Source organism: Emydura macquarii, unplaced genomic scaffold (assembly GCF_026122565.2).
Source record: "Emydura macquarii macquarii isolate MOO-44397 ecotype Brisbane River unplaced genomic scaffold, CSIRO-AGI_Emac_v2 contig_3108, whole genome shotgun sequence".
NCBI classification, from domain to species: Eukaryota; Metazoa; Chordata; order Testudines; family Chelidae; genus Emydura; species Emydura macquarii.
The window spans coordinates 719,037-745,897 of NW_027133245.1; the positions used below are offsets into that span (position 1 = coordinate 719,037).

The 26,861-nt window shown below is 43.0% G+C and overlaps 1 protein-coding gene across 1 annotated transcript in view; it reads right to left on the bottom strand.

Moving 5' to 3' along the window:
- Positions 1 to 21,333: 21,333 nt before the first annotated feature.
- LOC137141605 (cyclic nucleotide-binding domain-containing protein 2-like) overlaps positions 21,334 to 26,861 on the bottom strand; it is a 74,931-nt gene continuing 69,403 nt past the window's right edge. The window contains exons 15-17 of the mRNA XM_067530543.1: positions 26,654 to 26,713; positions 24,764 to 24,811; positions 21,334 to 21,731 (exon numbers count right to left, since the gene is read on the bottom strand). Coding sequence (XP_067386644.1) covers positions 21,504 to 21,731; positions 24,764 to 24,811; positions 26,654 to 26,713 — 336 coding nt within the window. The 3' untranslated portion in view covers positions 21,334 to 21,503. The remainder of the gene's footprint in view (positions 21,732 to 24,763; positions 24,812 to 26,653; positions 26,714 to 26,861) is intronic.

Sequence of the window (26,861 nt, forward strand, 5' to 3'; positions counted from 1 at the left end):
AGACAGGGGAGGGTTTTAGTGGGAGAGTCATGGTGGGTACACAGCCCAGAGGCCCCTGCCTAGTATTTGGGGTGATCCCTGTAAAAGTCCTCCATGGACCCTAATATCAGAGGGAGACTCCACTCAGGCAGCATCAGGAGACTTGAGGCGATAACTAGCTGAAGCACTTGGCTGGAGGCAAATACTAAACTCAAAACAGATGACAGACAGATTAGGACTGACTGACTGAGTCCCTACCTTAGGAAGCTGAGAGAGAACAATGTCCTGTATGCCTGCAAGGAACACTGCTAAATAAAGGAGATCCTCCAGGCAGGATGCTTTTTAATAACAAAAACTGGTCTGCACGTGTTCATATTCTGGGTGAAAAATCAAGGCAGGACTCACCTGCAGTACCACAACTGACTGCATGGGGATGTGCTGGTGTGTGCTATAATGTTTGAAACTCTGGCCATAGCTAAAATACTAAACAAGCAGACTCGTTTTATTCTAGCTATGATACTGCAGGGTTTTCTGAGTAGTGAGACTAATTTTAAAAATTATATCAAGTTTCAAGAGGCACCATCTACTTCTAGAGCTGCATTGTAAAAGAATTAGACTCCTTAAATCTGTTTCTTCAAGTAGCTGTTGAAAGGGCTCAGTGGAAAAAATTATTTGGCTTTATTTAGTTCTCTCTTCTTGAGTCGTGATGTTATATATAGGGGGATATTAGAGTAGCGTGAGTGTGACTTTTCTTTTGGCCTGTCTCTTACAAAATTGAATCTGTTTTTCAATATTCTATGGCTGTGAAGCACTTTAAAAAATAAATCTGACTTTCTAACCCCAATAGTGCACACGTCATTATATCAAATGTGACGGTAGAGTAGCTTCTAATGGCTATACGTAAAGAATCAGTTTCACTTGCCTTATTCATGGGGCAAAGGCATATTATTCATTCATAATGAAGAAAATTGAATTTCACTCTTCCCTTGGTCTGTCTTTTTCATAAGAAAGTCTGTTTTGCTCTAGTCTTGTCTCCAGGGTGGCAGCAAATTGCTCTTTATTTTAGAGACAGTAAAAAACTAGAAGTTTCATGTATTTCTTAATCAATCAATGTAGATTGAGTGGGTGTCTCCAGCTTATAGCCCTGGGGCTACTTGTTGCCTTTGAGTCTCAAAACTGTGGCCCTTGAGGGCAACTGTGTTTAAAAGAAGACTTTAATGCATTATTGCCAACCCCCAACATTAAAAATTATGAGTTGGGCCCCCAAAAGTCATGAGATGGGCTTAAAATAATGAAACTTTTTTAAAAAAAACATTTTTATTTACCTTCACATTTTCAAGCTTTTCTCTGCAACCATGAAGACTACAAACTTGCTTTGGGTTTTAATGAACGCTGAGATCCTTGCATATGCCCAGGACTTCAGTAGCCAGGGCTTTAAGAAGTACTTCAAATATCACAAGAGTTGGCAGCACTGAGTATGAATTGAAATGTGTTTCCTGAGCCAGGCCCTGTGATTTTTAAATCAGGCTCCACATCACCCCCAACCGGCATTTGCCATCTCCTATAGCTCTGGATTCAGTCTCTAAGGCCCATCCCCACAAAAGGATACAACTATAATATATACAGTTTTCTACTACATGCAATGGTGTTGTCTCTCTAATATCCTGGGACAAAATGGCTACAAGGTGGGTGAGGTAAATATCTTTTATTGGATCAACTTCTGTTAGTGAAAGAAACAAGCTTACATGGAGCTCTTCTTCACGTCTGGGAAATCTACCCAGTAGAATCAATGTGTGGGGTGGGAGCATGTGTGGTCATGTTCCCCTCCCCCCCCCCCGATTTCTGCCAAGGTTTGCTGGCCGGGACCCCTCCCTGTGTGCCAGCTCCTGGAGCTGGCGAGCTGTGGCCACAGGGAGAGGCAGCAGCAAACAGCTGGGAAGTGCAGGGAGGGGTCATTGATGGTAAGAGGGGGGAGGCATGCCTGAGGGAGGATGTGACTCAAATTCTTTGGGACGGGGGAGGGCGAACCTTTAAATTGGGCTCCCCCATTATCAGCAGGTATGAGTCATCTCTAGTACCCAGAGTGTCATGGCTAAATACAAGGTGGAACAGATTGTTTAGCATAAGCAGTTAGCCCATTTCAAGGTACCATTCTAGGTGAAATGACCATTAACACCCCTCCATTCATGGTGAATGTGGGAAGGGGGAGATGGGGTTAGTGAGTTAGTACCTTTAGAGTCAAGACTAGGAACCAGAACTCATGACTCTCAGTCCTACTTTTTAGCTGCTAGGCAGAGTGTCCTCTCAGAAAAGTATAACATAGACAGCTTGAACATCTTAAATAGAGGTGCACTCAAGATCCCAAGCCAGCCTCATAACATCCAAATACTCTCCCTACTACTGGCACAATACATTCAGTGCTCCTGTTTATACTTTAACACTTAATATATGTCCTAAGAGTAGCCTGCACACAAAGTAAAGTAAAAAGCAACCATCATGTGCTGGCTTCAGCTTATTTGATTCAGACCATCTGCTAGGCTAATTAAAGAGAATTGACCTCATTTTATCACAGGTACATTTTCACCTGTTCTATTTGCAAATACCTGGAACTTGTCACTTGTTCAATTTTGGCCCATCCTTCCCCAGATAATATCTACTAGGAAGTTAACACTTCTTTGCCAAGGGTTCTGCTTGTGTATGACCAGAGCCAAAAGAACATTTATTTCATACAGAAACTATTAATAGTATTCAACATGCATATCACACTTCACATTTTTTGAAGAAGTGTACAAAAGCTATGTAATCTTTACAGTCTTACAGGCAATTAAGTATGATTATACTTTACTGTACAGATGGGGAATCTGAGGCAGAGAAGAAAAGAAGCTTGCCCACAGCATTAGAAATTGGGTTCTCCAGATTCTTAACCCTATGCTCATCCCTTCACACCATGCTGCTTCCCTAAAGTAATAAACATACTGTTATACTTCCTTGTCTGGGATGGTTGTTTCTTGCTGTGGGGTATATACAAATTGCTATAAGCCTTTAAAAATTGAAGACATGTATATTCAATCATCTCTTTCTGCTATGTTTTACTGCCCATAAAATCTTTATAATTTAACATGTGATAATTCATTAATAATTTCATTTATGCATAATTTATTCTTAATTTAACAGTAAACTCTCTAGACAAAATCCATATTCAAACTTTTCTTGACAATTTTAAAATACAAGTTTAATACATATGCTAATTTGTTGAGAAGATATGCTATACTTCATTATGAATGAAATTAGTTTTTAATCAAATAAACCCACTCTGAGGTCATGATACACATTTCTTTTTATCTTGACTGTAAGGTATGCAAGCACACAATTTTAAAAAATCCTGGTCCATATGGATAAATTATTTTATTATATATGTACAACATCACTCTCTCTCTCTCACACACACACACACACACACACACACACACACACACACATGACTGTGACAATTATCGAGGTATTGCCCTCCTCTCCATTGCTGGGAAGATTCTTGCTAAGATCTTACTGAATTGTCTGCTTCCTCTTGCAGACAAAATACTTCCAGAGTCCTTGTGTGGCTTTTGACCATGATGAGGCACCACTAACATGATTTTCACAGCTAGGCAGATCCAGAAAAAATGTCAAGAACACAACCAGGAGCTGTATATGTCCTTTATCGATCTGACTAAAGTCTTTGACTCTGTCAACCATGCAGCTTTGTGGAAAATCGTGTCAAAGTTTGGCTGTCCAAGCAAATTTACCACCATTGTAAGACTCCCCCATGACCTCCATCCTGTGCAGTGGCTTTACCTTTGAGCCCTTTGCCATCCAAACTGGCATAAAGCAAGGATGTGTGCTGACACCACTCTCTTGTCCATTTTCCTAGCAGCTATGCAAATGCTTATCCAAGACCGTCTGCCACAGGGCATTGGTATCCAATATCAGACGGACAGCAACCTTTTCAATCTCTCTCACCTCCATGCCAGAACTAAACTACCATAGGCAACAATAACCAAACTTCAGCATGCATATGATTGTGCTGTAGTTGCACACTCAAAGGAGGATCTACAAATAGCCCTTAACTGCTTCTCTGAAACTTACAAAAGCTTAGGGTTAACCCTGAACAACAACAAAACAAAAGTTTTCCACTAGCCTGCTCCCAGTCAATCATCAGACCCAGCAAGGAAGATCCACATTGACAGAAAGGAACTGGAAAATGTAGAACACTTTGCCTACCTTGGCAGCCATCTCTTACAGAGGGCAAACATAGATGTCGAGATTTAGCACAGAATCTACTATGCTAGGCTTGCCTTTGGCAAGACTGTCTTGCTGGGTATTCAACAACCACAACATCAGAACACACACTACACTTTTAGTTTACAAAATGGTAGTAACCCCAACTCTCCTCTACAGCTGCAAGATGTGGGTGACCTACAAAAAACACCTGAAAAACCTGGAATGCCAGCACGAGCACTTTCTCCAGAAGAGCTTCAACATAAAGTGGAAGGATTGCCACACTAATGGCAGTATCCTCACAGATGCCAACATCTTCAGTATTGAAGCCCTGATTATCCAGCATCAGTTGAGGTGGAGTGGGCACCGTGTGCGCATGCCTACCAAAACAATTGCTCTATGCCCAGCTCACAAAAGACGAAAGGAAATGAGGAAGCCAAAAGAAACGCTTTAAAGACACCCTCTAGAAAAGCATAGAGAGATGTGTCATCGACATCGCACACTGGGAGACAGTAGCCCAAAATAGGGCTACTGACAAAGACTTGTCAGAGAAGGAACAACCACTTTTGAGGAACATCACCTTGCCCTGGTCGCAGAAAAATGCCAGAAAAGGACAGACAACTGTCATGCAGCAATCGTGGCCCAACCCTGCTTTGGCAATACCACCTTCAACATCTGCCAACGAGTCTGAGGCTCCAGAACTGGACTCCTCAGTCATCAGAGGACTCGTATAAAATAAAACCTGTGAAAGAGATCATCCTCAACCAACCAGGGATCGCCAACAATGCCATTAAAATTTGAGATGCAGCATCTTAATCCCCTCTCATCTTACTGCAATGATAGATCAATGAAGCATGAGAACATCAAGTCTTTTGTCTTGAATTATGGAGAATTTGGGGTTTCCCTGCAGTTTGTCACAGAAAATAAGCCTTTCTAATGGTTTGATGTAATGTACTAACTTTGTTTTACTACAGTTGTGTTCATTTCCAAAGGGAATAATACATCAGCTGTTATGTATTGTATGTGTGCGCGCGCGCATGCGCACACACACGCACGCACACACACACGCACCCTCCCACCAATTTCTGACCTAAAGAACTCACAATGAAAAGCCCTGATCCTGTAAGTTGTTCTGCATGGATGGACCCAAGTTTATGCAGAAACCCTCTTGATGTCAATGGGGCTCTGTATCAGCATAAATGTCCAGTGGTCCAGCGCAGATAGCAAGATCAGGACCTATGATATCCAAACACTTAACTGAGAAGGTATGGGACCCAAATGAGAACTTTATATTCGCCCCTCTCCAGATCTGAGCAGCCCTGCATTCTGGGAAATATGAGATCCAGATTAAACTGTAGGGGCTATGGCCTCTAATGTTAAGTTTTCACTTTGTAAGCCAGTAATAAAAATGCAGTGTGGTTTCTACCAAAGGTATATTTGGACAGACTAATGGATCTTCAGGTACAGACCCTATGTCTGGAAAAGGCACTGGCGCTTTCAAATGGTGCTAATAAACATCTAATGGGGGCCCCCAGAAAATGAGACCACTAACTCTGGAAGGGTAGGAGGCGGCACAAGTGAATTTTGATGTTCTGGGCTGTTGCCTTCTAGCTCTTTGCAGCCCTACCCTGGTAAGCCAGCACAGAGCTGACAGGCTGTTGGCACCTGTGGGAGAAGAGGCTTGCCAAAGACAGAAACCAGCCTCAAGAATACACAATGTTTGAGAGAAGGTCTAACTCCAATTTCCTTTAGTGTGGTGAGGAGTAACAGTGCAGCAGGCAGCAACATAACCCTCTCCAGCCTGCCATACCGGAAATATTCAGCTTGCCTGCACACTAAATACATCTTCTTCCCCTCAGTTCAAAGGTTCTAGAACTGCATTTTCCAAATCTATTTCTCATTTTTTAGTTCTCTGTTACAGTGTCTAGCTCCTACAATTCAGCATATGCATTGTGTTCATAAACATCATGTAGAAATTCTTTACTTACTGCCCCCTTCCCTGCTTAGCAATCTCAGCAGTACTAGCATTTTTTCCTTTGTTTCCCCAGTAGAATGGGAAAATATTACATATATCCAAACTCTTCTTTTGCATTCCATGCAAACTCACATCATTCAATGAGATTTGCAAAGCATATCAGTCAGGCCAAACTTTGGTTCATACATTGTATTTGTATATCGTATATATGGAGTTAGTTATTCTTTTGACCCATACAGTGTATATTAATACTTCTCTAGGTTCAACCCACTGCAAATTCACATACAATAACTGACTAGTGCTGATATGGTACTAAAAGGATCTCTCATCCCCAGCTGAAACCTTCTTCTCTCAAGGAAAGCTGGAGCATATGTAGTAGATGTGCCTTGCAGTATGCCCAGGTGGTCAATGCACTCATATTTGTTAGATCCGTGGGAAAAAGTAAATGCCATTTTGACTACCCTTCCCCAAACATCCTAGTTTATATGGAAAGTGAACTTGAGCAATCCAGTAGATCTCAAATGGCGTGGTATCACACCAAGGGCTCCTTCCTCAAACCCTCATTCATACAAGTAGTTGCCTTCAGTGGGACTACTCACATGAGAAAAGATTTTTAGGATGGAGCCCCAAGACAGAAGAGGTCTCTAAGCTACTAAGGGACAGCTCTTCAACTGGTGTGAATTGTCATTGCTTTGTCGCAAAGGAACTATGACAATTTATACCATTTGAGAAGCTTCCACCCTCACCACAGGTTTAAACCATGAAGGGTTGTTTAGAATGAAGCTAAGACTTGGAATGCACCTGGAAACCAACTGGCAGCCAATGCAGCCTCTAGTGTTGTGATATGACTTCCGTACACCCTGCTGCTGAGTAAGTGGGCAGATGCATTCTACACGTGCTAAAATTTGGAGTGGTCAAGCACAGATCCAAATTAAACATGGTGCAGTAATCCAGTCTGGAGATGACAAGAGTAGGAATGATTTATATTCCACTTGCAAAGCACAGCTGAAGAAGGCATTTTTGCTTCTGCAGCTATTTAGAAATTGAGAAGCAATCATTGATACAATAGGGCTCCTTTAGTGTATCTGTAGGCGTGTGGCCCGACCCAGCGGGGGGGTGGCAGTTGGTCCTCGGGCCCAGACTCCAAGGAAGGCCACAGCGCCTTAGTCTACAGCGGGAAAAAGCTAGCGATTGGTGAGTCTAGAGCCCCCGGCTTTTCAAGAGGCAGGGCTGACAAGCAGTCTGTTGCCCCCACCCTCAGGCAGAGCAGGGCAGGCAAAGTAGTCATAGCCCCCAGCCTTTGAACAGGCGACAAAGCTCAGTATCCTCTGGCAGGAAGATTCAAAGGAGCCAAGCACTCCCAGGGTGGCTAGGGAAGGGGGGAGATGGATGCAGGCCCAACTGACTCCACTGCGTCCCACCCAGGGCCCTATCAGTGGCAAAGCAGTTTGCCACTGCGTCAGCGGGGCTCCAGCCACAACACGCTGACTGGTTTTCCCACAGAATCAGCCAAACTATATTCGGCTATCCCTTGGCTACTTCCTCCCACCCTGTACCCGGGTACCTGCAGCCAGGGGGTCTTCTTCCGGGTCGCTGGGGTAGACCGCGAGCAGGAGCCCACGAGTCCCTCACTGTCGACTGGTGGCAGGTCTGGAAATGCCTCAGGGTTGGCAGTGGAGGGCAGCTCCTCCAGGTCACAAGGTCCCAGCGGGACCTCCAGTACACCAGGCGCATGCAGCTCCAGTGGGTCCCTGGCAACGGGCAGCTCCTCTAGGTCAGGGCTGGCCTCAGGGGGTTTCTCCCAATAAGTGGTCTCAGGTAGCTCTTCCCAGCTACTAGGGCCTGTCAGCTCTTCCCAGTCGCTAGGGCCCAGCGGCCCGGGCAGGCTTTGGAGGCTCCGGTCGGTGGAGTGCTTGTTCCGCACAGCCGCGGCGCCTGGGTCAAGCCCAGACTGCAGCCTCAGGGAAGGCACATCCTTCTCTGGCAGCAGCCTTCCCCTGACTGAGCTCCTAGGCCAGCCTTTTAAGCTTCCCTTTCCTGTCCTGGCTCCACCCCTCTGCTTCCAGGGTGTTTGCCCAGCAGGGCCTTGTTCTGCCCAGCAGTGGGGTTGCAGCTGTTCCTCAGGCCCAGGCAGAGGAAGGCCACAGCGCCTTGCTACAGTATCTATGAATATATCTATGCCTGTGGACACATATATAGATATATGGTATATAACTGACCCTTGGAATTTTTGTAACCAATCTGGAATGGTTAAAAAAGGTAATTGGATGTCAGTAATTAGAACTGTGCCATTCCCCCATAAGAGAGCTCACAACATCACTGACATCAAAGAGCAGCTGCAGCTAGCCAACATGACAGCTGACTGACCTAACACTTCCTGCTGGGCAAAGGAACGATCATCTTCCATGATGTATTCCTCTGGAAAGACAAGGCAGCTGCTGACCACCCATACTTAGTGCAAAGAGTTGCTACTCATCCAGTGAGATGTCACAACCTGTTAGTGAAAAGAGAGGTTGGACTGGACAGTTACACTTGGGCAGGAGACACAGTTGTCTTGCAGGATCTCACAATCTTCCCCACATATCACTAAGTCTTGGTCTACACTGGCAATGGTGGTTGACAGGAGATATACAAGCTACATAATGTAGCTTGCGTATCTCCTGTCGATATACTTACATTTACGTAGCTTGATGTTTTCACTGTGCTGCGTCAACGGAAGATGCCCTCTTGTTGACGCAGTCTTACTCCTTTCGCAGATGTGGATTAATGGAATCGACCAGAGAGCGCTCTCATATCGACTGAGTGGGTCTGTGTAGATCCATTCTATTGATGCTGCTGCATCGATTCCTGCTGCCGCAACAGTGAAGACATACCCTAAGTCATCAGTGGCTCCCTTTGCATACTCTCACTTATCACATCCATGACAACTGCAACAAAAAGGGGCTCAATGCTGACCCTGATGCAGGCCAACATTTACTGGAAATTCTGTACTGTAGCTCCATTAGTTTTGACTACGGTAATCTTTCCATCATACACATCTTGGATAAAACAGACATATGCTTCTGGCACTTCTCTCCATCACAAACTTTACAAAACTAGCTCTTTTGGTACACCACAATCATACACCTTCTTCAGGTCCACAAAGCCCATATTCAGTTGCCATCTCTTTTCTCTGAACTGCCATGAGGCTTCACAGTGCAAATATGGCATAAATTGTGCTTCTTCCCAGCATGAATTCATACTGACCCTTCTAAATGTTCATCCATTCCACACAGATAATTTTCAGTCATTTTTTCCCATACTTTCATAGCATGTGACATCAGCTAAATTGGGCAATAATTAGCACACTGTAATATCTCCTTTGTGTTTGAAAACGGGCACCACAAAGCTTTTACACCAATTATTTGGCATTTTCCTTTTCTAAGCATGTCATTGAACAAACTTGATGTTTTCCCTTTCCAATAGCTTCACCAAATCCATGAGTACTTCATCTGGCTCAGATGCTTTCTCCTTTTTCATTTTCTAAGTGCCTTTGCCACATTTTCCTCACGTATGCAATCTCTCATGCCCTGGTTTGACTTACATGTTCTTTATTCCTCCCTTTGGTTCTCCTCATTCATCACTTTTTCAAAATAATTACTCCAAACTTTGTTGATTGGTTCATCATTTGTTTGTAATATACCATATTCAGTTATAATGTAAGCCAACTCATTCACATCCTTCATTTGCTCTCGTGCCTTGGCAAGCCTATAGATGGTCTTCTGTCCCAAATATCCTCCGAGTTGGTTATATAGCTAAAAGTATGGCCTATGTTGAGTTGCCATAAAACTTAATTTGGCCTTCTCTTTGCTTCTATGTATACCATCTTATCACTGCTCAAACCATTGGCCTACCATTTTTAACAGATTTTTTAACTTGAGGATTCTACTGTCCAGTCTTCCTTCTTACCCTTTTTGGCGCTCCTAGGACCTCATGTGCTGTTTCCAACAAAATTGACTTTTGTTTGAACCAGTTGTCCTCTATGCATCTTTGTGTGTAGTCAGGAAGTCTATGTATTAATCCTTGTTTGAAGGTTTTTTTTAATCCCATCTTTAAGTTTCCACTACTTAGGCTTCTCCAATGCCCAGGGGTTCAGATGCTTCTGAGGTCTCTGCATTCTGAAGTCATAAGAGGAAGTCTGTACTGTTTCACACTGCACTCGCCAGGTATTACCTTACACATGATTATGTGTGATCTCTTATATTATTAAAAAGAAATCTATTTGGACTTGTGGCCTTGTGATGGAGTTTACAGACTCCACACTAAACCAGAGAAAGGAAAAGAGCAGTACTGGGCTAAGGAGGTCCCACTCCTCAGCAGCTGCAGGGCATGCTCCAGGTGGAGGGATAGTTTAAAATGGCACTGGTAGCCCAGGGGAAGGAGCTACAGGCTGCACCAGGAAGTGAGGCTGACACCTGGAGCTCTGAGAGGAGTGCCTACAGCATTCTTAAGGCTACTCATGAAGAGATAATCCAGATCCCCCCATCTCTTTGGGAGTTTGAAACTCACAACAGAGGGTGAGGAACGAGACATTGTCTCACTGGCAGACTAAGAGGATACTCCTAAATATATGACCAAGCCCCAAATGGAGGAGCCCCATGCCAATTGGAAGTGACCTGGAGGGAATATAACTTGGAGTGGCCCAACAAGTGGTCCAGACACTGTAACATCCCTCTAGGGTCTGGTTGGGACTCAGTAGAGTGGGTGTGCTTGAGTCCCCCTATCTTGCTCCCCCATACCTGTGCTCTGACAGAACCCTAAGGGGTGTGGAATGGACACTCGGGAGGGATTTAGGCCTGCTGCATACAACCCAGTTGGGGCCTTCTGTAGAACAATCAGGCTGGAAAGAACTGTGGAGCTAGCTATCTGACTGACTTGCTACAGTCCTGCACTGGCATAAGTTACGAGATGGTTTTCCCTTTTCTGAGTGTGTATGTTTGCGAATACCAAGTCTAGTGCCAGACAAGTGTGTAGGACCATTTCCTCCTCAGAGGTCCTGTTTCCAATGCCATGCCCTGGACTACTTCATATCCAGCTTTTGCAGTTCCAACATGTGTATTTAGATCTGCTCTGATAATTATCTTCTCATTGGATGGTATGTTTCCAATGAGGCACAACGGCTCCCCAAAAAAATCCTCTTTTACCTTTTGATCCTCTCCTAACTATGGTACATACCCACTTACAATATGGATAGCTCTCTCTTCCCAGCACAGTTTAACACTCATCAGTGGATCTGACCTTCTGGTAACCTGTATCACATGCATTTGCATGGTTTCATCCAGAATAACTCCAACACCATTTCAGGAGGTTGAACGCCCCGAGTAGTAGATTTTGTAACCCTTCACCAGCATCTTCACTTTGCAACCTTTCCTTCTGATCTTTTGTGCACATGCTATATTTACTGTTCCCTTCTTTAAGACCTGACATAGCTCCAAACTTCTTCCAGTTAGTTGTTTCTACAGTCCAACTTGCACTCTCAGCTTCTCTAATTTCAGCCCAGTTACAACAGTGAAGCAAGGCTGTCTGTAGGTTGTTTGTGGGGAATGCCTTCACCCTCTGCGGTACACTTAACATTGACATCAGGTCACATAAGCATATTTATTGGATGAGCTTCATATGTTGGCTGCCAAGCCTGACACCTTTGATTTGAAGTATATTTGAGAATAAGAGTGAAAATGAAATGTTTACAATATCTCTGTATGATAGGATTTTTGACAGGAGAATCTGCCTTTTATTACATATATTCAACAGTAACTGCCTGACTTAAAGCCCATTCAAGTAAAGGAGAACCTTTTCATATACTTCAAAGGGCTTTGGATCAGGCCCTGTTTCTATCCCCATGTACAGTATAGCATTAAGCCTTTTAATTGGTCATTTTAAAGAGCTTTCTTTCTAAACAAGAAGGATTTCCACTTTTTAAAAATGTCCTTCTTCCTTTAATTACTCTCATACGTCTAACTAGCCAGAAAAGATATTCTTTCCAGAGCACAATTACAGATGAGTGGGGAGCACGTATTCACAGGAGTACTTCTCCTGACATTAACAAGACCATTCGTATGAGTACGGGTTGCAGGATTGGTCTCCAAATGTGATAAAAGCCCTGTCTCGTTGTGTACAGACCTGATTCTACACCCAGTAACCACCCTGAGAGCAGGAGGAGACTGTGTGTGGAAGTCACAAGGGAGACTTAAGCACCTAAAATGGCGGTTAGGCATCTAAGTCCAAAATTTAGGAATCTCATAACCCCTGCTCAACTGCCCCCTATGTTTCCACTGGTTAAGTCCCCTACATTTCTGCTGGTGGGCATGTGCACAGCTACCTCAGTCCTGAAACCACTGAGCAACTTGGTGCTTAACTGACACCAGATTCACAAACTAGGAAATCCCCCTTCAATCTTACCTATCAAGCCCAAGTTGGTAGGTATGCTCAGAGCCAACCTTAGAGCCCACCTACAGGGTTGGGTCCCATTCAACAGCCAGATGAGGAGGAATTGTTTTATACCCAATAACCTACTTGTTAGAGCACTCACCTAGCAGGTGAAAGATGCAGGTTTAAATTCCCACTCTGTCTGAGGTGAAGCAGGGACTAGAACCTCAGTTTCCCTCATCCCAGGCAAGCACCCTAACTACTGGGCTATAGAGTCATTCTCTTGCTTTTATTCTGGCTCAATGAATATTAAAGTATTTTATACAGAGTGGAACAGATTCAACAGGAGAGACATCTCAAAATACCTCAGTTAGAGCACGCTTCTGAGAGGTGGGACACCCAAATTCAAGTCATTACTCCACAGCAGGCATAGGGAGAATTTGAACCTGGGTCTCTTATGCCCTGAGTGCTCTAACCACTCTGATATATGGTGTAAGGAGGCTATCACACTCCAGGGTGCAATCCAGACTAGTGAGGGATTGTGTCACCACCTGCCTTGCAAACTCGGGTGGCTCACAATGCTTTGCTGCCGTAGCTTCCAACCTGGACTGCTCACAAACAGCCAAACAGCATGCAGATCTGTGACAGAGTCTCACAGGAATCGTGCTCAGGGGTCCCCTCTCGACACAGCTAGTCAGGATTCTGGTGTTGCAGAGTCTGCCACGGTCCACCCCAGACCTCTACACACCAGTTTAGCCAGCCCCTCAAACTGGCCTCGGAGGGTCAGCCCCCGGCTCCACCGGGAACTCCCCCTGTGGGATCCCCCCTTGGAGGGGTCCTGGGGAGTTCCTCTATGCACCAAAGGGCCAGGCACCCCACCTTGCAGTCAGAAGTGATTCACAGACAGAGTGGAAGTCATAAGGGTTTATCAGTTCTCAGGATCACAGCACAGAAGAATGTTGCTAGCAGCTTAATTAGAGGTTATAGCAGCAACCACCTGTGGAAACTTGGAGCCACACTCAGAGGTCCTGCTCCCCTCGACCCCTCACGGGGCACTGCCCTTCCTTTCTGCCCCTTCAGACAGACCTCCCCTCTCTGCCCCTCCCTATTCCTTTGTCTCCTTCCTGGGCCAAATGTTACAACCTGTTGTATCTGGTTTGACCCAGGAGGGCAGAGGGGGGTCTGCATATGTGAGGCTGGGTGGGGGCATCCACCCTCTAGTGGTCTCTGCAATGATCACACACTAGGTCCCATCACCGAAATACAACACATAAGAAGGGAATACATGGATCACACACCAGGTCCCACCACCGAAATACAGGAGTAGATATGAAAGGAATACATGGGTAACAGATGAGAAAACTGAGGCGCACACTTCGCACTCGGAAAGGCATCCCCACTCAGTCACAAGGTCACACCCTGAGCAGCTGTGAATATCTGCAGCCTGCCAGCAACACGCCAGTATCACTCTTGCTTCCACCAGCGTTGGTTACTACTTGCAGGGTGGCCCCAACACACTCCCAGTTTCAAGTTTTTCCCAAAACATGTGCTCTGCAGCGTCCAGCCCTCTCCTGGGCAGTTTAGCTGTTAAAGGTCCATTGCCCTGTAAGGGGTCAATATACAACAGTTTGCTACTCTAATTGGAGTTACCAAACAGTTCATTTTAAACACAACAGTGGATTAGTTTTGATTAAAAATAAAAAGTGTATTTAATTATGAAGAACTAGATTTTAAGTAAGTATAAGCATAAAACAGTAAAGTCAGTAATGGTTACAAGAGAAATAATGATAAAATGATTTCTAGTAACTAAAATTTAACAAACTAGACTTAATTCAAGGTAAAATCCTTACCACATGTTCCCAGCAACAGAGCTGACCAAATTCTCAGGTTAGAACCCCTTCCAAAGTTCAACAGCTGGTTCCTTTGTCACTGTAGGTGTGAGTGAGAGAGATAGGGGGAGAAAGAAATACCTGCGGTGTTTTTGCCCCTCACTTTTATAGAGAGTTACCACTTTTCCTGAGAGTTACCCCTAGATAAAGTTCCTTCCCACTTTCAGGACAGAGACATGGAGTCTCACGTGAAAGAGGTTCTATGTTATTGTTTGCTAAAATGCTGATCAATCTGTTTCTGTCAGAAAATGTCCACTTGACCGGTGATTGCCAATCAAGTTTGATGACAACTGGCTAGAGGCATTAGCTTGTCCGTTGTCTTTGAGAAACAGGTTTACTTTTACCCCAGACTCGTCTGATAAACACATTTCAGTCAGAATTTCAGCTTATGTTCATAACTTTACACACAATGTTGCTACTTACATTTCACCATGATATTATTGATTAGTGAGCTATTTGTTTTCAAATGATATGTCACAAGGCACATTTGTACAAAGGTTATGACAATAGTGTGTTGGGCATGAATAGGGGCACCACCACCTTCTCAGTTTTTCTTCAAAAAGGACCAACTTGTTTTATGCCCCTAAATCCAGAAGATTCACTGTTGTCTCCCTCCAGCCCAGAGTTAGGCCTTGTCTACACTACAAATGCTTTCCTGGTATAGCTACATCATGTAGCATATGCCAACAAAAGGCGTTTTTCTGTGAGCGTAGCACCACTACCTCCTCAGATTAGCTATTGCAACAGAAGCACTCATATGGTGACGTCCATGCATTTTGGTTGAGGGTTTTGCTGACATAGCAGTGTCAGCTATGGCATGTGTTTTTTCACACCTCTGACTGCGGTAGCTATGCCACTGTGTAGGTTAGACCTGGCCTTAGGGGTATAACTCTCTTTGAAGGGAGGGGCTTAGGCCACTCTGCCCCATCAGCATTTCCGACTGGCTAGCTTAGGCAGCTCCCTGCTCTATCTGCTGGCCTCTGTGAATCCCATGTTTATGTGTAAGTGGAGAAAATGGTGCCGCTGTTGTGGGGAACTTTCCTGCCTTATACCCTACCCCAGTGGAATTGGCTAGTGGAAAGGTCTGAATCCTCAATCCAATTCCCTTTATCAAGACGCCTGCCTGACCTCAAGGACTCCATTTCCACTCTCCCCTGTGGCAGGGTCCTCATACCCCGACAAGGGTGGGCCCAGGATTCTTGTGGGGCTCGACCCCCATTCTTGTCGTGCTCACCTAGGACAGGAGCAAGGTGTCCCAACTCCGGGGCACTCTCTTCGCAATGAATGCTTCCCTGACTCACTGGTCATTGCACACAGCTCAAAGCAAATACAATTTATTAAACAGCAACTAATAAAAAATAAGGAAAAAAGAGGAAAAGTTAAAGGAAAATAAGTAACCCCACCCCATGGGCACAGAGATACCACACACACAGCATCTCTGGGATGTAGGGGAAGCTCAATCTGTTCCTCACGTGTCCCAGGCCCCCTGCCCAGGCCCTGGTGGTGCTGCAGGGATGCAGCGGGTCAGACACTTGCTCTGGTGGTGGCCACATGCCCTCAGGCTCTAAGTGTCAGGACCCTTCTGCCCAGCATCAGCCCTTCCCTTGCCGGGGGTTATGATCCCCCTCCCATTGCCATCTGCAAGACTTCTTGTCTAGTGGCATCTCCCTGGGCTGGGCCCTCTGCCCAGGGCCCCCCTCACTCTTCCCAACTACTCACGGCACTTGGCCCCAGACTACTCCAGCCCCAGCTGCTGCTCTGCCTCCAGCTCAGCTCAGCTCTCTAGACTGCTTCTCTGGTCCCTCTGGCTGCTGCAGCTCTGCTCCCAGCTCCGCTCAAGTTGCTGCTCTTCCCTTAACCTTGCCCCACTCTGGCTCAGGCAGCTCCATCTCCCACAGAGGATAGGACCCCAGGCTTCTGACTCCCTCATTGGTCTGCCTGTCCTGTCAATCTGTCTGACATGGAGGATTAGCCTGTCCCCATTGGCCCTGGGGACTGTCAGTCTCAGGGTCTTGATTTCTCATTAGCCCTCCCCCTTTCTTTTGGTACTGGGAGAGGGCCAACCAAAACCCGCTACTAAGTTTCAGTAAGGGGCCAACAGTCCCTTTATAGATGCACCTAATTGTCCCCATGCATTGTGTGGGGAGCCTGGGCACCTAACTTGGGGTTGAGAATTCCCTTTGGTAGCACGCCATCTAGAAGTTAGATGCTGCAGTGCTCAGCCTCAGTCCCCCTTGTGAATCCCACCCTATGTTAATAACATGCATGCTCTGGATTGTCAGTAGCAGTAGATGAACAGTTCTGCAATTCTGCACTGTGCTTAGGTCTCCTCTTCATAGGAAATTGTGAGGCTGGGAGTAGTCACAGGAGCTTGTGGTGTGCACTCCCTGATTTCAGAACTGCTCTATAACCACTTCTTCTAGCAGTTGTTGCTAAGCATCCTGTGTGCTTTTTCCATGGTAGCTACACATTGAGAGAAAGGCTTTAGAGATGTATATTCAGTTATCAGTCTCTACCTTGAGATTTGTACATATTTCCATTCAGCAACTGCCCTTTCCTTCATTTTTCTAGCTCAAGAAAATAGTTGCTCATATTAGAATACAAACAAACATCTGTATGTGAGGTGAATAAATACAGTCAATTATTTCACTTGTTGGAAGATACAATTAAAAGAAAAACAAGATTGGATAAAGAGTTTGTTTTTTATAGATGCTAGTGATTTTGATTTAATCGTCTTTTCAGAAGAAGCTGCAACCAAAATTACCAGCTGTAAGTTTCCAGATGGAGATAATTCGCTCACAAGGGAATGCCACATGGAAACATAATAAAACAAGAAAATAGTTTTGTGTGGTCCACAACACTGTCAATGGACAGCATAGGCAAGACTGTGCTCTCAGAAAGCATTGAAGTAATAATAGTCTCAGAGCCACAGCTTTGGGATTTCTTTTCTGAGGAAATCCAATAATTCTATACAGGGGCAGTGGAAGCAGTCAGCCAAAACTTGCCTATTGCTTAGGGGAAGAGAAAGAAGGCCAACAAAATGTCACTCATGTAATCAATGTTCAGTTGCAAAACTTTCTAATGGTTGGTTTTAGAGGAGTGATTGGGGAGCAGTGAAGGGCTATATGAGTGGACATTTTATAGCTGAGTAGCATCTTTTCCTAATTTTTTGAGGGGCAGCAGGGGATTCAACATTTCATATCTTTCAATAGATGGATGCTGTATTCTCCTGTGAATGTAATGGTGATTAAATGGTGATTACAATAATCTTGAAAAAACAACAAATGTGTGGGTAGCATTATGCTGCTCCATCACTGTAACAGGGCACTCACCTCTAGAGCACCTTCAAGCAGCAGGGTGTGGTACTACAGTCCTTTTCTCACGTCTGTTGCCCCCTACAGGATACCAGCTAATCTTGGCAGGGTCTTTAGTGGTTTTGCCCTCCAGCCAAATCACAAAGTCCAAATGAATACCTTGGTACTAAAGAGTCTAATAAATAGACAGTCTATTTGCCCTCACTATGGTCTTCAATGCTGGCTCTGGGCCCTTTAAAAACAGCCCTTTGTTCAGGCTGTCAACTAAGCCCCATCCCCTTGTTTATGCCCAATTTATGCCACTTTACCTTTGGCCAGTAGAGGAACCCAGGCCCAACCACCACTCCAGGTTCCAACCCAGGGATCTTATAAACAGTAGCCACATATTCCTTGATTCAGTTCACTGCTATTTCCCTGGGCCTCGTCCTGCCTTTAGCTTCACCCTTATTTCAGGATTAAGGTTGTTCGGTCCTCTCTCACCTAGTAAATCCAGAAATGCAAAATGCAGCCAGAAAACAAGCATTAGCTATCCCTCAAGCATATTTGGCCAGCACCCTTCCTTGTCCCTCTAGTCCCACCCAGCAACTGAACTATGAAGGCCCTGCAGCTCCTTTTATCTGAGCCTGCTGGGCTCTGATTGGCTATCACTAGCCCTTTTAGCCCACGGAGAACCAGAAAGGTGCTCACTTTTCCAAAAGGCAAAAGCAGGACCCATGCAATAGCCCTGCCCCCCTCAGTGGCCCCAACCCTGCTCCTTCTTTTTCCCCCCGAGGCCCCATCCCCTGGCCAGGCCATAAACCAGAGCCAGGTTGTGGTATTAGCAACCCAGGGAGTCTGGGCTGCTCTAGGGAGCCCAGAACCTCCACTGGCCCTCGATGGGAGGCTGGGGGGCTCCAAAGAGGAGGAATGGAGGGGGAAGAATGGCTGAACTTAGCAGAACTTCTCAGGTGTTAAGCTAGCAACAAAGGTTCTGCTATAGTGGTGTCCCCCAGAGATCTGTACTGGGACCGCCTGTTAACATATTCATAAAAGGAGCTCAAAAAAGTGGTAAACAATGAAGTGGCAAAATTTGCAGATGATACAAAACTACTCAAGATAGTTAAGGCCAAAGCAGACTGTGAAGCGTTACAAAGGGATCCCACAAGACTGGATGACTGGACAACAAAATAGCAGATTAAATTCAGTGTTGATAAATGAAAAGTAATGCACATTGGAAAACATTATCCCAACTCTACAAATAAAATGATGGGGTCTAAATTAGCTGTTAACACTCAATAAAGAGATCTTGGAGTCATTAAGGATAGTTCAATGTGCAGCAGCCGTCAAAAAAGCTGACAATGTTGGGAATCATTAGGAAAGGGATAGATAAGAAAACAGAAAATATATTGCCTCTTTATAAATCCATGGTACAGCCACATCTTCAACACTGCATGCTGATCTGGTTGCCCCATCTCAAAAAAGATGTATTGGAATTGGAAAAGGTACAGAAAAGGGCAACAAAAATGATTAGGGGTATGGAACAGCTTCTCTATGAGGAGTGAGTAATAAGACTGGGACTTTTCAGCCTGGCAAAGAGACGACTAAGGGGGGTTATGATAGAGTTCTCTAAAATCATGATTGGTGTGGTGAAAATAAATACGGAACAGTTATTTACTCTCTCTCATAACACAAGAAGTAGGAGTCGCCAAATGAAATTAACAGGCAGCAGGTTTAAAACTAACACAAGGAAGTATTTCTTCACACAATGCACATTCAACCTGTAGAACTCTTTGCTAGCGGATGTTGTGAAGGCCAAGACTATAGCAGGGTAAAAAAGAACTAGATAAGTTAATGAAGGATCCATCCATCCATCAATGGCTATTAGCCAGGATGGGCAGGAATGCAAAACGATGCTCTGAAGTGCCCCTAGCCTCTGTTTGCCAGAAGCTGGGAATGGGCAATGGGATAGATGACCTGTTCTGTTCATTCCCTCCAAAGCACTTGGCATTGACCACTGTCAAAAGACAGAATACTGGGCTAGATGGAACTTTTGCCTGACCCAGTCTGGCTGTTCTTATGTTGTCACTTAGCAACCTTGTGTTTTTCTTGAAGTTAAATGTTTTGATTTTGCCATATATGTCTGAAACTCTTATTTAAATTCTCCACTCTGTATGAGGAGGGTAACTTAAGTAAAGTTTGGGGAATAAATTCATCCCTAATTTAAAGTTGGTACCTACTTACACCAGGGCTACATTTCAGGCCAGTTGCTCTTCCCCCCAGAAACAGCAGTTCTCTAGAGATGGCTTTTACTCCACTCTCTTGATTTCTTCTGCTTCTGTCTCTTCTCTCTTTTTCTGAGTACACTCTTGAATAAGCATAATGCTGTCAGGAGCGCTGAGGGCAGGTGCACTGCAATGACTGTTGCTACACCGTTCAACAGGGTGCAGTGTTTGGCCAGCTTTGTTGGCTGAGATGGAGGGAAAGTTACCCCATGGTGTTTCTATTTCTGCATTTGACCACTGAGCCTGGTGCAATCTTGGTTCTTTACTCTCCTGTCACACAAGGTGAGGACAAGCTCCTTACATCCCTCTCTTGCCCTTCTGCACACTGTCACAGGACTGGGCCAGCTCTAGCAGTGCCATTCCTTTTTCCAGTCATCACAGAGTGCGTCTTTCCTGTGCACAGCAACTGCTGTAGAAAGAGACATGCTCTGAAGCAGAAGACAGTGCCTGCAAAGGCTTTGCAGAGATAAAAATGAATCCCCACAAGGCTGAAGATACAAAAAGGTGCAGGATAAAGAGATTTACTGGCAGCCATACATACTGTATAATACTCAGTAGATATAACACTTGATATGTTCAAAGCACTATACAAATGTTCATTAACTTATCCTCACAATACCTCTGTGAAGTAGATTGTTACGCCCATTTTACAGATGGGGAAACTAAGGCAAGGAAGTGAAATGATTTGCTTAAGACCAAGCAGTGAATTAATCGCAAGCTAAAACTCAGGACTTTCTAAGTCCCAACTCTGTAGTCGGAATCATTCCTTCCCATGACAACAATGGAAAGAAGAAATATAAAGTGTACACCAATACGATGCAGTATTCCTTGTTTTATTCTAGTAAAATTAATATCGGCCTCAGCTCTACCTCTTCTATTGTTCCATCCACTCCTCCTGGTAAACTGGCATCATGAGGTATTTGTCTGCTCCCCGACCTTTGTTTACAGGAGGCTTATAAATGTTTTTACAGTGTAGAAGAAGATTGAAACCTCCATTACAATGTGCTGGCTGTTTGTTTGCGCTGTGGCCATAGCGATGATACTCAGATACTGACTGTGGCCAGAGCAATGAGGCTGGTGGCAGAGCTGGAGTGGTAGAGGAGGAGCTAGGAATGTTGACGTATTATTTTAAAGAGAGGTGTAGGACAAATACAGGTGATTTTAGGCTCTGATCTTCAAGGTCAGCAACTCCCATTGGAGTCTTTGTTGGATCTTAGGATCAGGCCTATAGAACACAGAGACACTTACAGTTCTGTACAATGGAACACATTTTATTTCAAAGGCATGTCACATGTCTGCTCTAGCCTACCTGTATATATTCATGGACCGTACATATTTTCCAGTTAGCACACATTTGAGTAATATCATTATCTCATTCACTAAAAGAAGAAATATCGGGCCATAAGGCAGCTACCACAGACATCCTCTAAAAAGAAAAGTGAGCTGAAGTTGGTCTAGCTTGTCTCTCAAGCTGTTGTCTAACAAGTTTGGTTTTGTAGGTACTCCAAGCTTGGTGCCTTATATAGTTCTCTAGAATCATGCTCTCTGTGGGATAGCTTTTTACCAGCTCAAGAGCCATCTCTCTCGACTTGACAGGTGCTTTGTCTAGAAAAAGTTTTTTGGGAATAAAAATGCACTCTGTTCCTTCACTGATCTGTGGGAAATAAAAACAAACAACAGGGAATAACTGTGTGTTGGTTTCTAGGCAGTACAAAAACTTCATACTGTTATCTCTTCCTGTATCTGCACTGTAAATTATTAATCACAAAGAGTTTTATAAATGCATTTTCATTTATTAGTGCATTCTGTATTTACCTTAATGTATCATATTAGGAATTCTTTCAAACTCAGTTCAGAAAGTTGATAAAGACAACATATAAGAATTGCCCATCCATTAAGTTTCATTTCTGTAACTCACAGATGGAAAAGACCAAACACAGTATTAGCCAAAATATCTTTTCTTCACTTAGAAAATGTAGGGTTTATTTTTATTTTAAGGATCATGAAATCTGAATTCACATTTATGAATTTAGCAATAATTCCATTTAATCCTAGTGTAAACTATTATACTGTGCTCTGCACAGACAGCGATGCTGATTTGGTTGGAGCAATTGCTTGGATTTAAAATGATAGCAGGAAAATCAATATATTCTCTTTCGCTTTTAAGGAAAACCTGTCAGCTTTCAGACCAAATCAGATTTGTTAAGGCAAAATTATATAAGGCTTACAATGAACACTGATGATGACCTTAACTATGGAAAGAATATTATCCCTCCAAAACAAACTACTTAGCATGTGTGTAACACTTTGGTTTTTTAAAGCTCTTGTAGCAGGGTGGCCTACTGGCTGCATTTTCAGAGGGGTTGAGCACCTATCATTCCCAGTGAAGTCATCAGGAGTTGCATGTGCTCAATATCTTTGAAAATCTGGCCATATATTCTATTTATGATTTAATGGCAGTATCTATAAAGCATTGAGAAAGAGTCCCCTGTATACTGGATTCATGAAAAGACATTGTCTTTGCTTTGTTATTTAATTCGCAAACAAGTACCCCAAGTACTGATTTGCTTAACAACATGTTGATAAATACAATAATCACAAGTGAACTTCTGACTGTGACATAATAAAATAATTTGCTCATAACAAAAAAGCTCTACCAGTTCCAGATTGTAAGGATCTTAGTACAATTTTGTGTGTTTATATAAATGTACTGGAAAAAACAATAAAAAATTTACTGGGACAAAAATGATGGGTTTAGAAGCCAATGAGCAAGTGTCCTTGATCGCTGGTAAAATTCAAGCCCTGATTCTACAGCATGGATCATTAGTTGTCTCTGCATAGCTGTGTATGTACAACAGTACAAGGCTCTGAAGAGAGAGCAGAAATGTCAACACTTGCCAAGGAGGATGCAAATTGAGCAATTAAATCACCCCTATCTCTCCTATTCCTAGTTCCTACTTCAGTGTTCAGTCTATTTTCTTTATAGTTTATTCTTTCCCGATTCACGCTAGTTTGAAGAAATGACATTTCTTCGTGTTTACAGCTTTGTTTGAATTCATTGAGCAGCTCTTAGGCTGATGAGGAGAGAAGTATCTGTGGTTCTCTCTTTAGTACATTACTCATCATTAGCTTGTTTGCTAGTTATAAGAATCTGGGGAAAGTTACATGGTGAACACCACTTAGATTTTCTTTTAGAGGACAAGCCTGTGAGCAAAATAAATGTAAAGTCATTGGAAAATGTAAAGGTGAGGGGGAAAAAATAGACAAAGACAGCAAGAAATAAATAAATGTTTGCTCTTTTATAAAAGAGCAATAGAAAGGGAAAGGAGCTTGATATTGTCCCAGCTTCCAAGTGGTCAAAAAGAATTTGGCCTTCTGGGGTGGGTAAATTTCAGGTTGGGAGAGAAATGAGCGGACACAGATTCAAGAAGTTCTTTCCTGGTCTGTTTTTGGGTTTTGTTTTGTTTTTTTTATAATATGCAAAAAGTTCCTGTTAAAATAGTGTATTTGAATGTGATTGTGAGGAATTAGAAAAGTGCACTGTAGGTATCTAGATATTGGAATTTATATGGAAATTATTATGAAGAGTTAATTTGGTGTATGTTCTGATGTGTATGTAGTAAGGTCTGCAAGCTGGAGTTGGTCTGCATAGTAATGTTGGCTTAATGTGCCCTTTTCTTGATTTTTAGTGATTGTGTTGATATCATGGTTCAGTTAAATCCCTACTGGTAAGTTAAAGATTTTTTGGGTGAGATACATTATAAAGAAGCAAAAAGGGGCACAGAGTGGATGTAGCTAAAACTATGTTTTAACCATTTAGCAATCATGCCTTACCCCAGATTGACAACTAGGATAGAGCATATTTTTGGAGTGGTTTGGTCTCACCCAGATGTTTGCCAAAAATATACTGTAATCCAGTTTGGCCAAGACCAAGTTTATATCCTTCTTGAATATGGCTTGTGTAGAGAGGACTTTTTTTCTCTCCTCTCTTTCCCCACATCTTTTATTAAGTGGGATATAATGGTGTACCAGCATGCTATTTTGAAAATTGCAAACTATAATCAGGAATACCTTGGAGAACAAGAGCTGTCACAGGTAGCCAGAAGCCATAGCTTTGTCTATTTCAGTGACCATTGATGCAGATAATGGAGAGGATGAGGACCAACTTCCTCTTTCCCAACCACTGGGCCAGTCAAAGCCATCCTCTCCACATCTGCAAGATCACAAAGAAAGAAAGAAAAGAAAAGAAAGGAAGAGAGAGAGAGAGAGAGCGCACGAGCGAGCCCAGTGGCAAAGCCCACAGAGCACATAAGCAATGCACGCTGATGTCCTCTAGATTTTCTTCTTCTAGTTTTCAGGCTCATTTTTCTTACCAAAACTAACAGAAACATTCAGACTAAGTCCTACTTGGTGAATGGCGATTACCACACAAAACTTAACTGTGAGAGGCTTACAGCTATTGGAAAAGGCTATTTTTTATATTTATTTTAGAACTGAACATGAGCTCAACTCAAACTACAGCAGTTAAGTTTAGGACTGCTAACATTTGTCTAAATACAAATTTTCCACATTTAGAACAGAATGTTCCTACATTTAAATAATATGCTCAGTTGGTTGAAAACAAATAACAAAAAAAATATGAAAAGCAAAAATATTTAACCACCTTCCCCCTCCCGATATTCTTACCAAGCTGAATTGAAGGCCACAAAACTTGTCCATTGTTTCTGCCAAACCCTACAATGATAAAGACCTTTTTTAAAAAGTTAATATGATTTAAAACAGGGCTGAACTATATCACTTTTTCTAAGTGGAAAACATTGCAATTTAATACAGTGCAAGAAAAGTATAAGCCAAATGATCTACTCTCTGATGGAATGTCTACACCAGTGTAGTGGAATATTTCCACTTTTAAAAGTTGTTTTCTTCTCTTTGGTAATCCATGGAGACTTGTCTTGGTTAAGTGATCCCCCTACTTGCTTTCAGAGGAAGGATACAGTCAGTTATACTTCAGTGTGCAAAATAGAGACTGTAATTCAGGAAAGCACTTATGCACACACTTTACTTTTAAAAAGTGCTTTAGGCCCATTGACTTTAATGGGAATTCTTATGTACTTAAAGTTAAGCATATGCTGAAGTGCTCTGCTGAATCAGGACCTATGTATGTTGTGTGCATATATTTAAAAAATATATACATATAGATGTGAATGATCTATGAATGATTTGAAAGTGACCATTAAAATAATTTTAAAATATCCCATGTCTCAGAATAATAATCTCATTCATTTTAGAATAACCACAGTTGAAATTAACTCATTCTGGGTTGGTTGATTTGTTTGTTTTGTGGTGTGGTGGGATATGACAAATTCTTAAAGACCAACATAAATTAATTTTCAGATGACACTGGATCTTATAGAGAGAGGAAATTTGTACCAAATGGTGTGCAAGAGGTCTACCCTGGCATCTCTGGGGACTATCCAATGTGGTCCAGGCACTGCCTGTAGCTCAAGCATTACACAAGGATTGTCGTCAGTGCTAGCCTCTCCAAAGTACACAAGGAGGAGCCACATAGTGTTCAAAACATTACCATTCATTTCTGTCAGTGTTGCCTCGTTGATGTACTCTGTGATATAAAAAGTTCTCAGGCCAATTGAACAGTTAAACAGAAGTTTTTTTCTTATGCCATTCAAAGCATTATAAAGCAGTTTCTCCATATAGATGTGTCTTACCACTTGTTCTTTATCATTGTAATTTTCATAGCAGTACGGGCAGAAATTAAGTGTGATGAGTATTTCACACTTAATTACATCTTTGCCTGGAATGTGTATGGAATGTGAACTTTTAAAAACATATTTAAAACATTTATTTGTTTAAGTTAAAATGAGTTTTGCAAATATTTTGCTAAACTATCCAGTGAATTTTTGTATGGGTTGCCCAAACTCTAAACGTATAATGACTGGTATAAAACAGTGGTTTTCAAACATTTCGTATTGGCGTATTGGCGACCCATTTCATACAGCAGCCTCTGAGTGTGACACCCCCCTTGTAAATTAAAAATACATTGTTTATATTTAATACTATTTAAAATGCTAAATGTATAACCCTATTGTTTAAAATGCATTTCCTTTTCTCACTTAAGACAAACACATTATTGAATTATTGTTATAAGCAGAAAAGTTTTTTTTTAAACAGTTGCTGTTTAATATTGGGGGATGCAAAGAAACTTTGTCGATGTCACTTTTTAACGGCAGACTTAGCCCCCCCATTGCCACCCTTACATCTGAGCTGCTGCTGGCGGCGGCACTGCCTTCAGAGCTGGGTGGCTCACGACCCCCCCCCCTCACATAATTAACTCATGACCTTCTGAGGGATCGAGACCCCCAGTTTGAGAACCCTAGGTATAAAAGCTAAGAGTAAAGAAGGGAATATTAGTGGTTAGAAAAGGGGACTTGGAGTCAGGATTTCTGGGTTCTTTTTCCAGTTCTGCAAATGACTCACTGTGTCACATAGGGAAGGTATTTTTTAAATACACAAACACACACACACAACTTCACAACAGATTTAATCACAGAAACTCACAAAAATGCCACCTTGTTCCAGAGCCCTTATCTTCAGGAACTGTAGAGGTGATGAAGCCACCTGCAGAGAGAAGACTACATGAAACACTGATGACCATTAACTGGAAAGAGGTAAACCAGAGGTAAAATAGGAACATGCTTGACAAAACATCTGAGATTTATTTACACCATTGTAGACTGTATATTGTCAGCATTCTTCAGATGCTGCA